This window comes from Papaver somniferum, chromosome 2 (assembly GCF_003573695.1).
Source record: "Papaver somniferum cultivar HN1 chromosome 2, ASM357369v1, whole genome shotgun sequence".
NCBI lineage: Eukaryota > Viridiplantae > Streptophyta > Magnoliopsida > Ranunculales > Papaveraceae > Papaver > Papaver somniferum.
Genome location: NC_039359.1, coordinates 166,018,486 through 166,033,330, shown reverse-complemented (window position 1 = coordinate 166,033,330; position 14,845 = coordinate 166,018,486). Strand labels below are relative to the sequence as shown.

The 14,845-nt window shown below is 35.9% G+C and overlaps 1 protein-coding gene across 1 annotated transcript; it reads left to right on the top strand.

Moving 5' to 3' along the window:
• Positions 1-9,089: 9,089 nt before the first annotated feature.
• On the top strand, positions 9,090-14,405 carry LOC113349681 (E3 ubiquitin-protein ligase RFI2-like). Its single transcript, XM_026593698.1, has 6 exons — positions 9,090-9,552; positions 9,950-10,119; positions 11,795-11,853; positions 12,927-12,952; positions 13,045-13,435; positions 13,575-14,405. Exons 1-6 carry the CDS (start codon positions 9,372-9,374, stop codon positions 14,116-14,118), a joined length of 1,371 nt encoding a protein of 456 aa, XP_026449483.1. The 5' UTR covers positions 9,090-9,371; the 3' UTR covers positions 14,119-14,405.
• The last annotated feature ends 440 nt before the right edge of the window (positions 14,406-14,845 follow it).

The window sequence follows — 14,845 nt, the reverse complement described above, 5'->3', positions numbered from 1 at the left end:
GATGGTGAGTATTGTTAAATAATCCCCAGTTTATCACATAATTCAAACACTTTGGTGTCCTTGAACTCAGTTCCACGATCGCTTCTAATTTTCTTTAGCTTGCGACCCTGTTCATTCTGGATTCTATTAACAATAATCTTGAACTCACCTAGAGTTTCATTTTTATGGGCTAAAAATGCCACCCAAGTGATGTAATCATCTACCATAACTAAAGCATACTTCTTTCCAGCAACAGTAGGTTGTTGAACTGGATCGAAGAGATCCATATGAATTAAATCAAGTGGAGATTTGGTGAGAATATATCGTGATGATTTATATGGAAATTTTGTTTGTTTACACTTTTGACAGGCACCATAGACACCATCAATATTGGCATTGATTTTGGAAACGCCTCTAACAAGTTCTTTGTTAATGATCTTAGTTAGAAGATGATAATGTCAGAGATGTTTAAATTCCACCTTAGTCTAAAAGATAACAGTTATTTTTACCACGAGTTCCCTGAAAAATTACTTTTCTAGTCTTGTCTACAATGTCACATCCATTTGCACTGAAGACAACTTTATGGCCTTTATCACAAATTTGACTAACATAAAGAAGATTAGCAGTCATACCTTTAACGTATACCACATCATGGATTTTAGGAACACCTGGAAGTTTGATCGTCCCCTTTTTGCTGACCATCTCCGTATGTTACTGGTCCTTCTTCAAAATCGTTTGTGTTCACAAACCAAGAAATATCACCTGTCATATGTCGGCTACATCCACTATCAAGAAACCATTGAAAGGGTGATGTTGATTTTAGAGCAAAGGCTCCCATACTAACACTACTTCCCCATTTGGGTTTTCTTGTTACTTTTGTACACCTTTTTAGAGTAGTAAACGGTTGTTCAGCTTTCTTATGAAAATCACTAGCAACCTTTAAATTTTTCTTAAAAGGTACTCATGTATGTTGAAAATGATCTCTAGAACCACATAACATACATAAACCAACATCTCTAAACTCATCTGAGAAATTCTGAGTCACATCAGGTTTTACAAAGCCTAACCCTTGCTTATCTCTTGACTTACGACAATCCTTCAAAGAAGAATTAAAGGAGTTTCTCAAATCCATTGAAGATTCTTTGACAGACTTCAAATCCTTATTATTTGCAATGTCTGCAACAAGATCAGTATTGATCCGTATTTGTTCATCTAACTTCTTCTGAAGATCAACTACCTCTTCAGAGCATTCTCGAAGATCAGAATCTTTGATATAAATTTCGCAATGAAGACCATCAATTTTCCTTATCAATTGTTGTTTTTATCGATAAAGATTTTTGATGATTTTTTCTAGATAAAAACACTTAATCTCATCGATGGTTTCTAAAACACACCCGGAGTTGGGTAGATAAAAAACTGGTGAAGCGTCGACAGAGATTTTATTGTCCATACACATTGGATTACTTCAAACACAGACTTGGGAGGTCTTAGTGTGTTTTCCTGCTCTGATACCAATTGAAAACACGGGGGGTATAACAACCACACCCAATATTTCGTTCGGAAATTTGTATGGACTAAACTCCAATATAATTCCGAGAGCACCAACATAAAAGTGAGACTCAATCAAGAAAGATACCAAAGAGCTTTATCTCTTTCTCTATACAATCAGTAAATCAACTAGATAGAAATCCGTGAGACTGATTGATATGAAAATAAAAGACCAATGACCGAGTGTCAATCAAGTTCGATCCAACACTCAAGGTCGGATTTATCAACTGATTGAACAACGCACAACCTGTGATATTTCAATTATATAAAAAAATATAATGCGGAAAAGAAATAACACAGACACCATAAATATTGTTAACGAGGAAAACGCAAATGCAGAAAACCCTGGGACATAGTCCAGATTTGAACATCACACTGTATTAAGACGCCACAGACACTAGCCTACTACAAGTTGAATTCGGACTGGATGTAATTGAGCCCTAACCAAGTCTCACACCGATTAAGGTACAGTTGCATTCTTTATGCCTCTTGAAACCCAGCAGGACTCTGCGCACTTGATTCCCTTAGATGATCTCACCCACAACTAAGATTTGCTACGACCCAAAGTCGAAGACTTATAAACAAATATGTCTCTGATAAGTTACTAATACTATTTTAGTGCTTTTGTAGAAAGTAAAAGTGAGTTCGATCATCCAACGAATAAACAACAAAATGTGAGACTTAATGGTGTTTGCGACGAAAATGGAAAAATGTGGTTGACCTGATACTTCCATATATCAGCAACCACAATGATGAAATGTGGTTGGCCTGGTATTTCCATGTATCAGCAACCACAATGATCAATTATGCTGGCCTGGTATTTCTATATATCAGCAACATTTATTATGCTGGCCTGGTATTTCCATGTATCAGCAGCCGGGTTGGCCTGGTATTTCCATGTATCAGCAACCACAATTATGAAATGGGGTTGGCCTGGTATTTCCATATATCAGCAACCACAATGATGAAATGAGGTTGGCCTGGTATTTCCATATATCAACAACCACAATGAAAAAATGACAAAATGTAGCTGGCCTGGTATCTCCATATATATCAACAACATAAAATTGTTTCATATGCGAGGCACAAACGCAGCAAATGAATTGAAATCAAAGTGGGGTTGGCACATGCAAACTGACAAATGGGAGTATTTTATCTTTCTTACTTTATTACAAATATATTCCACCGGGAAAGATGATTTATTTGCCATGTGAAGATTTAATTGAGGAATATTTATACGTGAGATTATTTTGGAAATAGAGTAACTCTTTCTTCATTTGGGAGATTTTGGAAATAAGGAGAGATTATTATTTCATTGGAAGAACGAGGTGGCAATACTATTTGGGGAAAGATACTGATGACGACATCAACTTGCATGAAAGATATTTTCATAGAATAATTTATTTTGATTCTTTGATTAATGAAATAAAAGAAAGGGAAGGTTATAAAAAGGGGTGTCGACTATTTGAGAGGAGAGCCCGGCCACAAGGCCGTAAGTAGAGAAGGGTTTTGAAGTTTTTTTTCGATTCTTCATTTTTCATTAGATAGAGTTTGATTTTAATATGTTTATGGCTTTTGAGAAAGCCATGTCTAGCTAGAGTCATGTTAGGGTTTAGGTAGAAACCAAATTAATTGTGTAAACTCTACATTTATATGCTCAATAATAATTTGAATGACTAGTAGTTTTTCTTCATATGGCTTGGTATTTTATTGTTCATGTGATTTTCTTGATTATTTATGCTTTTCAATTGATATGACGTGCTTTGGTTAAGTTCTTTGACGTGATATGCTTTAGGATTGATAGGTAATGCTTTAGAATCACTACCCATGAAGCGAAGAAAATTACAGCGGAGAAACAATATTTGAAAATGCATGGAATATATTTTTAATGACTAGTAGAATTTGCATAATTAATTGGTAGAAACCGAAAATCCTAATAACCCGCTTTCATTTTGTTTAATGTTAGAATTATTATTATTTCATTTTGTTCCAAATTTCTGAAAATCGTTCAAACATCATCTTGTCGATTAGTTAGTTTTGATATTAATTAGTTGTAGTATTTCACACTCCTCGTGGGAATGACCTGTACTTGCCATTGTTCTACTAGTTAGACACTGTGCACTTGCAGTATTTTATTGTAGGTTTCCCAACCTATCAAGTTTTTGGCGCCGCTGCCGGGGAGTGGCTGCATAATACTCTCTCATTGATATCTTGTACATAGTTTTTTTTTTTTCTGTACATAATTTATTTTTATTTTTCTTTTAGTTCTTTTTACGCAGTTTGCTTGGATTTTCCAGGTACCTTAGTTTGAAGTCCTACTAGCGAAAAGATGCACTTGCAAAGCTTTTGCAAGAGCCACTTGGAAGATCCACTAGAGGTTTGCTTAGCTCATTTTGGGTATGATTTTGATGATGATAGTGTTATATGTGAAGTCAATGCCTTATTAGACTCCACACCACTGCTAGACACTAATAAATGGAAACCCAAACTAGAACCTCTAATTTTGTCAGAGTCTCGACTAGTTCTATTAGACGAGAAAGCTCCAACCTTGACCCTTAAATCATTAAGTTCTGAAATTTTTTGTCTTGATTATGTTGATAATGAAGTCTTTTTAAATGATAATGGGTCTATGAATCGTAATATTATTTCTCCATTGAGCTATTGTTCCGCGGATGAATTTGAACCAATATGAGCTGCGAAAATCATTTCAGCTGATTTAGAACCTTATTTAGAGAGTACTTTGCGAATAGAAATTGTCAAACAATCTGAACCCGTTGCTTATGGGAGTGATGTAATTTGCACTTACAATTTTCTAATGGGAATGAATTTAAACATCTTTCTGGAGGTTTATAGTATTTGCAGGTGCATATTTTCAGCTGACCGGATTAGTTGGGATGATCCTCAACTTTTTAGACTCTATATATATGATTGGATGTCTACTTTGGGGTACCAAACTCACCTTGTTTGAGACTACATGCTATTGGCAAGTTGGGAAACAAATACATTTCGCTTCATGGGAGTCAACCATCAGATTTGTTCCCTCTACTCTATCTCTTATTTTTATTGTTTATTTTTGTATTTCCCATCTTAATTTCTACGTTGGATGACTCAATTACATTGAGGACAATGTAATGTTTAAGTGTGGGGGAGTGGGTAATTATCCATATTTTTGCAGGTTTTCACTTTTCTTAGAATTAAAAAAAAAAATCAATTGCATAATATCTCTGTTTTGCTCGAGGACTAGCAAAATATAAGTGTGGGGGTGTTGATAAGCATGTATATGCTACATTTTATACCCGTATTTATATTATCTATGATACAATATTTTAGTTACTAATACTATTTTAGTGCTTTTGTAGAAAGTACAAGTGAATTCGATCATCCAGCGAATAAACAGCAAAATGTGAGACTTAATGGTGTTTGCGACGAAAATGGAAAAATGTGGTTGGCCTGGTACTTCCATATATCAGCAACCACAATGATGAAATGTGGTTGGCCTGGTATTTCCATGTATCAGCAACCACAATGATCAATTATGCTGGCCTGGTATTTCTATATATCAGCAACACTTATTATGCTGGCCTGGTATTTCCATGTATCAGCAGCCGGGTTGGCCTGGTATTTCCATGTATCAGCAACCACAATTATGAAATGGGGTTGGCCTGGTATTTCCATATATCGCAACCACAATGATGAAATGAGGTTGGCCTGGTATTTCCATATATCAGCAACCACAATAAAAAAAATGACAAAATGTAGTTGGCATGGTATCTCCATATATATCAACAGCATAAAATTGTTTCATAGGCGAGGCATAAACGCAGCAAATGAATTGAAATCAAAGTGGGGTTGGCACATGCAAACTGAAAATGGGAGTATTTTATCTTTCTTACTTTATTACAAATATATTCCACCGGGAAAGATGATTTATTTGCCATGTGAAGATTTAATTGAGGAATATTTATACGTGAGATTATTTTGGAAATAAAGTAACCCTTTCTTCATTTGGGAGATTTTGGAAATAAGGAGAGATTATTATTTCATTGGAAGAACGAGGTGGAAATACTATTTGGGGAAAGATACTGATGACGACATCAACTTGCATGAAAGATATTTTCATAGAATAATTTATTTTGATTCTTTGATTAATGAAATAAAAGAAAGGGAAGATTATAAAAAGGGGTGTCGACTATTTGAGAGGAGAGCCCGGCCACATGGCCGTAAGTAGAGAAGGGTTTTGAAGTTTTGTTTTCGATTCTTCATTTTTCATTAGCTAGAGTTTTATTTTAATATGTTTATGGCTTTTGAGAAAGCCATGTCTAGCTAGAGTTATGTTAGGGTTTAGGTAGAAACCAATTTAATTGTGTAAACTCTACATTTATATGCTCAATAATGATTTGAATGACTAGTAGTTTTTCTTCATATGGCTTGGTAATTTTATTGTTCATGTGATTTTCTTGATTATTTATGCTTTTCAATTGATATGGCATGCTTTGGTTAAGTTATTTGACGTGATATGCTTTAGGATTGATAGGTAATGCTTTAGAATCACTACCCGTGAAGCGAAGAAAATTACAGCAGAGAAAAAATATTTGAAAATGCATGGAATATATTTTTAATGACTAGTAGAATTTGCATAATTAATTGATAGAAACCGAAAATCCTAATAACCCGCTCTCATTTTGTTTACTGTTAGAATTATTATTATTTCATTTTGTTCCAAATTTCTGAAAATCGTTCAAACATCATCTTGTCGATTAGTTAGCTTTGATATTAACTCCTCGTGGGAACAACCTGTACTTGCCATTGTTCTGCTAGTTAGACATTGTGCACTTGCAGTATTTTATTGTAGGTTTCCCAACCTATCAAGTTTTTGTATCCCACAGATTTGTATATTCTTTATTCTTTTTGTTCCGTCTTTTGATACAAAGATCAAGGTGAACTTGAACCAACTAATAATCCGGTCTTATACTCCCGAAGAGCAGCCTATAAATATTAGTCACATCACAATAACCTGACTGATTAACAAAACAAGTTATCGCGAAATCACAAGAGTCTGAGACGAAGAACTGTTGTGATTACTTTTTATATCTTTCCTATCATAGATAATTATCGATTAAATTATAGAGAAGATAAAACTCAATACGATAGAACAAGTAAGATCAGAATACGCAACTATAGAGAAAATAGTTGGATCTGGCTTCACGAATCCCAAATGAAGTCTTCAAGTCGTTAACCTAATAATGATTTTGGAAAAACCTAGGTTAAAGGTGTATCGACTCTAGTTTACAACTAGGACACACTAGCGTGTCGGGATCAGGTTTTCCAGCTGCTAGAGTTCTCCCTTATTAGTCTTTCAAATCAAGGTTGCTTACAATCAAAGCTAAGAAAGCTTAGTAGTAAAGAAATTGATATTCACCGTTAGATGAACTCCTCATTTAAGATTCAAGCTAAGTATGCTTAGAAAATAAGCAATCAATCTCCACCGTTAGATGGTATTAGCTTGATATACACAAATAAAATTTACCTATATTTAAATATGGATAAACCGTACCCAAACATGTATATCTTGTTGGCTCAATAACAGCTAACCGAAGTTAACCATATTAACACTTATAACTTAGCCATATTCATCTAACACTTCTAGATCAAATATGATGATCAATCAATCATGATAGATAATCAATTGAATTCAAATGTGTTTCAAGAGAGTTGTTCAAATGTTCATCATCTTAGAGGAATATGTATATGAACCATTTGAATCAAAATTGGTTTGGTTTGTAATTGTAAAAAGTACTTATACAAGAACCAAATCATGGAAATAATGCCACGGTTTGTAAAACTAGTTCACATACATTAATCATTAAAACCCCAGGATTTAAGTTCGCAAATGAACCTGAGTTCATGAGTATGAAAATCACACTTTACCTATTTTAGAACGTGACCACTGTGTTCGCGAACAACAGTTCCGGACTTTGGCTTCGTCCAGCCGTTCGCAAATAGGGTATACGAACAACAGTTCCGTACTTGGCCTTTGTCTTGCCGTTCGCAAACAATAGTTACGGACCTGAACTAGACTTCCAAAGTGCACATACAAAGTATATATACTGTGATATATCCAGGCATAGGTAGTCGTTATAAACTCTTGTTTAATCATTCAAACATTCTTAGAAGACGACAATGGTAATCTTACACATACCACTAGCTTCAAGCAATTTTTAAGTGATTAATCGATCAATACGAAACTTCCTGAGTTAACTTCAAATTACTATCTCACACAAATCATGTAAGATGTTCGAGGTAATTTTCACATGATCATCTTTGAATTAATATTTAGTTTCCAACAAATAAATTGTGTCCAACTAAACTCATCAAGTATACGATGAACTTAGATAAATCTAAAAGCTTCCAACACATATTTCGAGAAATAGATAAACTCGTCTCGAAATATCAAATGTGTATAGTGTAAAAGTCTACATAGCTATACGACCTAGTCTCTTTAGAAGGTAAAATAGAATAAACTTCTGAGTGATAGATAAGTTTTACTCTCCACATACCTTTTATTGATGAAGTTCCTCCAAGCTCTTCAGTAGATCTTCTTCTTCAATTGGTGAACGCCGTGAAGTCTAAAGCTCAACTACACATTTCTATCTTAGTCTGAGACATAGCTATAAGTAGATTAGAAATCAAGTATATAGTTTTGATCAACTAAACTTGAAAAACAAGCTTGAGATAGCAACACTTGCGAGTTAGACCGAGCAGTGCTCTAACAGACAGGGCAACAAGAGGAGCAAATCTAGCTCTGGAATGGGGAAGGAGCTGCGCAAATCCAATATAGATTTTGAAGCTCAAGATGAAGCAACTCTACAAGCAATTAAGGAAGGCTATCGAAAAGAAGTTCAAGGTAGATACCACTTAGGATTCCACTAGATGCAGGGAGAAAGTTTTGAAGCTATTGATATTGTCCTAGACAACTTAACAACGTCGAAACTTATCGGCAATTAAATTAGCTAAACTCTCTATTCAGCCTAGATATTTAAAAAACTTCAACTGAAAAGGGCCTAACCTCCAACAATTATTAGCTAGTCTTCAGTCTTTTGATATCTCGGTAATTAGCAAACAATACTGTTATGTATCACAATGAGGTTGTTTGGCTTGATGCTAATACTAGCCCAAATGAAAGTCATCATGTATCTTTGAGTTATGACAGCTAGTCTGTTTTCTTATTGAGAAAAAAAAAAGAGGTGATGATTAGCATGTGCATAGGAACAGGCCTTAGTAGATAAATGATATGAATTGGAAGCTTGAGTTTTCTTACTCCGGACTTCACCACAGTTAGATGACATTACATCTTCTTCCTTATAAACGGTCAAAAAGCTGCTTGCTCAGATGTTGCTCCCGTGCCGCGTGAGCAAACTTTTTCTCCTTCTACTTGTAATAAAAAACTACACCATCAAAATCTGATATCGCATCTTGAATTTCACCGTCAAAGTATAATCTAATCTAATAAAATAATAACCATTAGATTTCATACAAATAGATTCTTTGTTTCAAGACAACTAAAGTAATTTTCGGAAACAACAGTCTTTGATAGGAGATAGATAGATAGATAAAAAGAACCATTTTCATTTTGTGACGTAGCGAATTTCTCGATCAAATTCTAGTGTTTCATTGTATTGGAGATATTTAATTTTTCATCCTGTAATTGAGTTATCTGATTATTGTTACTAGGAGAAGAACGAATTAAGAGTCTTTTTTCCTTTTCCTTTTTGATGATTTTAAAGGAATTTAGAACGATCAGGAGAATCCAAATGGTAATTTAGGGTTTTAATTGAATTTAATTAATGGGTTTGGGAGATCTTGATAGCTTAGATGATGATGAAGGTGGTAATGGTGGTGGGGGGAGAAAATCAGTAGTAGAGGTTTCTTTATCTTATGCTCAGTGTTCGATTTGTCTTGATGTTATTGAAGACAATGGGGAGAGATCTAGGGCTAAACTTTATTGTGGGCATGAATTTCACCTTGGTGAGTAAAATCGAAATTATAGGATTTTTGGTGAATTTATGAGATCTGGGTGCTTTTTTTTGTGCATTTTGGGAATTTTACTTAGTTTGTTGGTAAATTTCTGAATTTTACCTGACTTTTGGTTTGTAGACTATTTTGCCTGTAGGGAATAGAGCTTTAGATCTCTATATTTGTATCATTGATTGTGGATGTCATCCAGCCTGGTTATGTTTGTAATTAGTTCTACCAGTCTCTATTGGGATATTTTACACCTTTTTACTCATTGTTCCCAGGGCTAGGAATATAGTTGAACCTTTCAATTGCTTGCTCAGGATGCCCCCTTTTTTTTAAGCTTGTGAGGTGTATGTTGTAGCTTTATGCTAACACATTCTAGTTTTCTTGATTGTTTTAATTTTAGATTGCATTGGCTCGGCCTTCAATTCAAAGGGAGTAATGCAATGCCCAAACTGTAGAAAAATTGAAAAAGGACAGTGGCTGTTTGCCAACGGCCATCGTTCTTGTCCTGAATTGAGCATGGATGACATGGTACCAGAGGAGGATCTTTATGATCTAAGTTATACTGAAATGGTAAGCAAAAAACTTAACACAGTGTACTCTAATTGGTGAAATATTATATTATAATTGAGGGTTAGAAATTAAGATAAATGGTTTGTTCTTACCTATTTGCTGGAATAATCATAACAGTGTTGTAGCTACATTTTCTATGTTGCTAAATAGATTCTTCATGTTTTTGTCTGACACTGTTTTCTGGCTAAGTTTTCTAGAGCATAACTTTCATCTAGATAGTTGAATGCTAAGTATGAAGGACAATAAATAGTCTTTAATATTGTCTTAGCATATTAAAAGTTAATCACAATGGTATCAACATATAACTAATTGTAATTTTATATAGCATTGGATGCAATGCATGCGGCCGAAGCTATAGTATGGCATATGTGCTATTTTTGAAATGGCATAAGTGCTAAAATGTGGCATTTTGAAATGGCATATGCTGTGTGTAACCAGACTTGGTTTTAGGTTGAGGTTCCTACAAACTCCTTCTGAGAAAGGGGTTAGTGCTCCAACCCGATCTCATATTAAGCATTCCTTCAAACTCTTTCTCAGACCTGATCAGTGGTTGAGTCTCCCTTCAAACTCCTTATTGATGGATGGACTATATGGTAACGCCTAAGCAACAAGCTCAATCTAAGAATAAGCCTGGATTGGAGCTACATCTCATATAGAGCTAAAAAAAATATCTGTTTTTCCTACCACCACGAGTACCCCCGTGTTAAACCCAAATTTTGACGTTAATTATAGCATATAATTTTAGCCTTTGACATATACTGCTGTGGATGGTTTAATTACTTTAATCGGCATCCAACAGAAATTCAAGGTCTACTGAATGATCCAGATTTTGAATAATTTTATGGAGTCAAGGACTCCAGGAAAACTAACGGAACACTCAAATTATTGGGTTGTAGCTTTTGGTGTGATCAAATTAGAAGCTGTTAAGACTCTAGGGGTTTTTCTGGTATATAGAACATCCCTCTTTAGTTTATGTTATTCTGGGGTTCACTGATCATTGATTAAAACAAGAATCATACTCTGGGACGTCATACAGTAACTGCCTGAAGTATGCCGAGGCTTATATGATCTGGCCCTGTCTTCACTTCTACTCCAAATCTATAATGGAAGACAACATCTCAGTCCAGAAGATGTATGTCAAGATAGGTTGAGGGGATTGCACGTGACTGTCTTAATATTGTATTTTCTTATTTGGGATGATCTCCACGATAATGATATATTGAATACATAAAATTTGGAGAGTATTACATGATACAATATATATGAGTTTACTTAGCATAACACGTGAATGATTGGAAGTTGCTGATAAAAGGATGGAAAGGGAGATACAACTCGTGCAGTTGTTTATTGCTTTTCTAATGATATACTGCATCGTAAACATTAGCTTTCTTTACTTGGATCTGGTGAAATGCGAATCTAAGTAATTAACTATGATGGGTTGTGGTAGTATGAAATGGAATGTCAAATGAGGTTTGGTGGATATGGATCCTGCATGACTCACATCTATCCCATGAATTTTGTAACATGCTTTCAGTGGACCTAGTTATTTACAAATTTTCTTTCAGTTTCACAGCCTTTCTGCCACTTTAACCATAAGAATTAGTACTTCAAATAATTTCATTTTGACCTTAAACTGATAAGAAATTATTTGCGGTTTGTGGATGTTTCCTTTCAGTCGTTTGGAGTTCAGTGGTGCCCATACAATGGATTGACTCGGGTTTCTTCTTCATTTGAGTAAGCTTGATCTTTTGTCAGATACCTTGTGGTTTTATTTTTATTTTCTTATTTGGAAAGTTTCAATTAAGATTTTTATTTACGTTTTTGAGTGCTTCTTACCTATTTACCAAACATATAGCACTATCCCCAACTACATTAGAAGTCAGGCACAATGACAGATACCAAGTAAACAGTTTAAGTTAAACAGCTTTGCGCCAACGAAGTTTAGAAGTAATATTTGTGCTGTTCTAATCAACTTTCACTATGTTCTTGCTAAAGCTAATTTGAGACGAGATACATTTGGGCCGCGGTAGTTCCACCCCAGGCAAACTACATATATGCTGATTAGGTCCAAACTTTTTAGTTGTGCTAAGCTAATAAGACGCATGATATTGTTAACCAATCAACTCATTAGTTTCAACGTTTACTAGAACATTATAATTGATTGAGATATTGTCCAAGCTTTATCTATAGACATGAGAACTAGCTAGATTGGTGTATTATTACAAGAAAGACCAAGAACAGGATATACATTGTGTGAAACTACTCACTGTGTTTAAGGCCGTTATCAATGCGAGCTAGTATCATATTCATGGCCACTATAGATAATGTTTCATAACTTCAGCAAATGTTTCTATTGAAACTAGGTAAGCTTGATTACACACTGTGTACCTAGATAATATCATGGATTTCTTTAGTGGGCCTAACTGTTGAATGTAGTCAACTGAAAATACCTTTGGATGAAACACCGTAGCTTGATATAGTTGATCCCCTATAAATACCAAGAATTAATTTGGACAATTTTAGGGTTGGCTCACAGCAAATGAACTCGAGATGTAATCTTGTATCTGGGGTCTGGAAGTTACAAACATGATCTGCTCCTTTTTCTTTTCCGTTGGCTCATCTTCAAGCAAGGGGGTTCCTTGTAAGGCTGATTAAAAATATTTTCTTAGTATGGAATGTAACCTTGATCTGAGACCAACGGAGACATAGCTTCACAGCTTACAAAGTTTATTGCCGCATTTTTTAAAAGTTACATATGTTATCTATCGAATTTACTGATGTCTAGGCGTTTTTTTTCTTATATATAGAGAAGGCGACTCACCATCAAATGCATGTAAGTTCTTATACAACCTTGTTGTGACTCCATACTAACACAGGCTAATGACCAAAAATGTTAGCAACCTAATTTTGATTTTTTCGGTGCAGATCAGGAATTACTAGGGCACCATCCTATCTTTGCAGAGCATACAGCTCCATCATCAGTTGCTCATTCGTGCCCATATATCCCATACTTCAACCCATTTCACTCATCTTTAAATTCAAATGAAAGTGCTGCTGATAGGCTCAGTTTCAGTCATCACTGGAATGGTCTGTCAGGGCTCAATGACATCTCAACCACTCATGCCTTTTCGGCTGTGGATGTCCCCTACCCTAGCTGGGAACACCAGTCTCCCCCCTCTTTCACCCCAAGTACCAGTCATGGAAGTAGTGCTGACCAGGCTTCTGTTCCATCAACATCGCTAAGACCCACCCGGGGAGATGCAGATGGTCAAGTAAGACCTGGACCTTTTGTGTGTCCGATTCTTCTTGGTAATGGGTAAGTTCTGTATCTATTTGAAAAATACCTGCCTAATAATTATACTAATGCTTCTCAATATTGGGTTACGGTATCCGATATCTCTCTTTGCTACTTTCTCGACTTTTAACTTGTCTAATGTTCGTACTCATTCTTGCAGGTCTGGCTCCAGAGCAGGAAGCTCTTCTGCCTCCTCAATGGTTCCACCATATCCTAACAACAGCTCTCGAGGCCATGAGCGGATGTTTCAGGGTCTCCACGCATTTCATCAACAGCAACAAACAAACCCAATTGGCTTACGTGCGCATGTGCCTCATGTGAGGCGATCCAGTGGTCCAAGGGGTTTAGCAGCTTCTGCAGGCCCAGTGACTTCATCTTCAGATCGTACCAGCGGTTTTTTTGTCTTTCCTTCTTCGTCTGGTTCATCTGGACAGAATATCCAAGAAACAGAGAACCAACTGCGGACCCGCTTCTATGCATGGGAGCGAGATCGGTTTGCTCCATTCCCTTTGGTCCCAGTAGACAGAGAGTCTAACTGGTGGGGTCCGTTCCATCAAGCTTCTAGTGGGTCAGATCCCAGCAGCAGGGGTAGCTATTGGCACAGGTATGGTGGATCCGAAAGGATGCCGTCACAGAGTAGGTCAGAGAGTTCTCACTATCAACCACTTCATCATCCTTCTGGAAGAATGCATCCCTTCATTTGAAGTGAGCCAAAAAAACTAAAAACGGAAAAACTAGTTTTGTTTGTATGAAAAGGTGCTGGTCTGCAGTAGCGCGCTAAGACCCAAAACTGAGTCTGTAGACGTTTATCTTTCGTGGTTGTCGTGTGGCTTGAAAACTCTAAAACTGAAACCAACCTTTCCCTCAGGTCACATGACAGATGTGTGATGAATTTGGCTTCCTGTGATTATTGGCCTTGAGAATATTACAAAAATAACAACATATATTGTCTCTTTGGTTTCGAAGTACATGTTCTGATGCCATAGACTCATTTGTGTTGTACTGATCCAACCATTGATTCTGGCAATACGGGACCGCACTTGCAATACGAGACCGCACTTGGATACTGTTCAATTTTTTTTCATATACACCCTCGGTAAGAGACCAAACGTTTTCTTTCCCAGTCTGTTCGAAGTTCCAACCACTTTTCATTATTTTTTTCTCGTTTCTTATCCACTTGTTCTTGAATCCTTTTTCTCTCTTCTTCTTGCTCTTCCAGTGATAGGTGGTTTTTGCGAACTTCCTCAAGTTGCTCACTTTTTGACTTCTTAATTTCCATCTTTTTAAGTTTAAAATCTGCATGACAATTTTTCTTGACAGTGCAGAATTCATAATATGTACAAGGACAACTTTTCCCATTCCGAAAAACTTTGAAAATTGCGGTCATTAATGCGTCATCATTATGGTTATTATGACCCTTGGAAGATCATC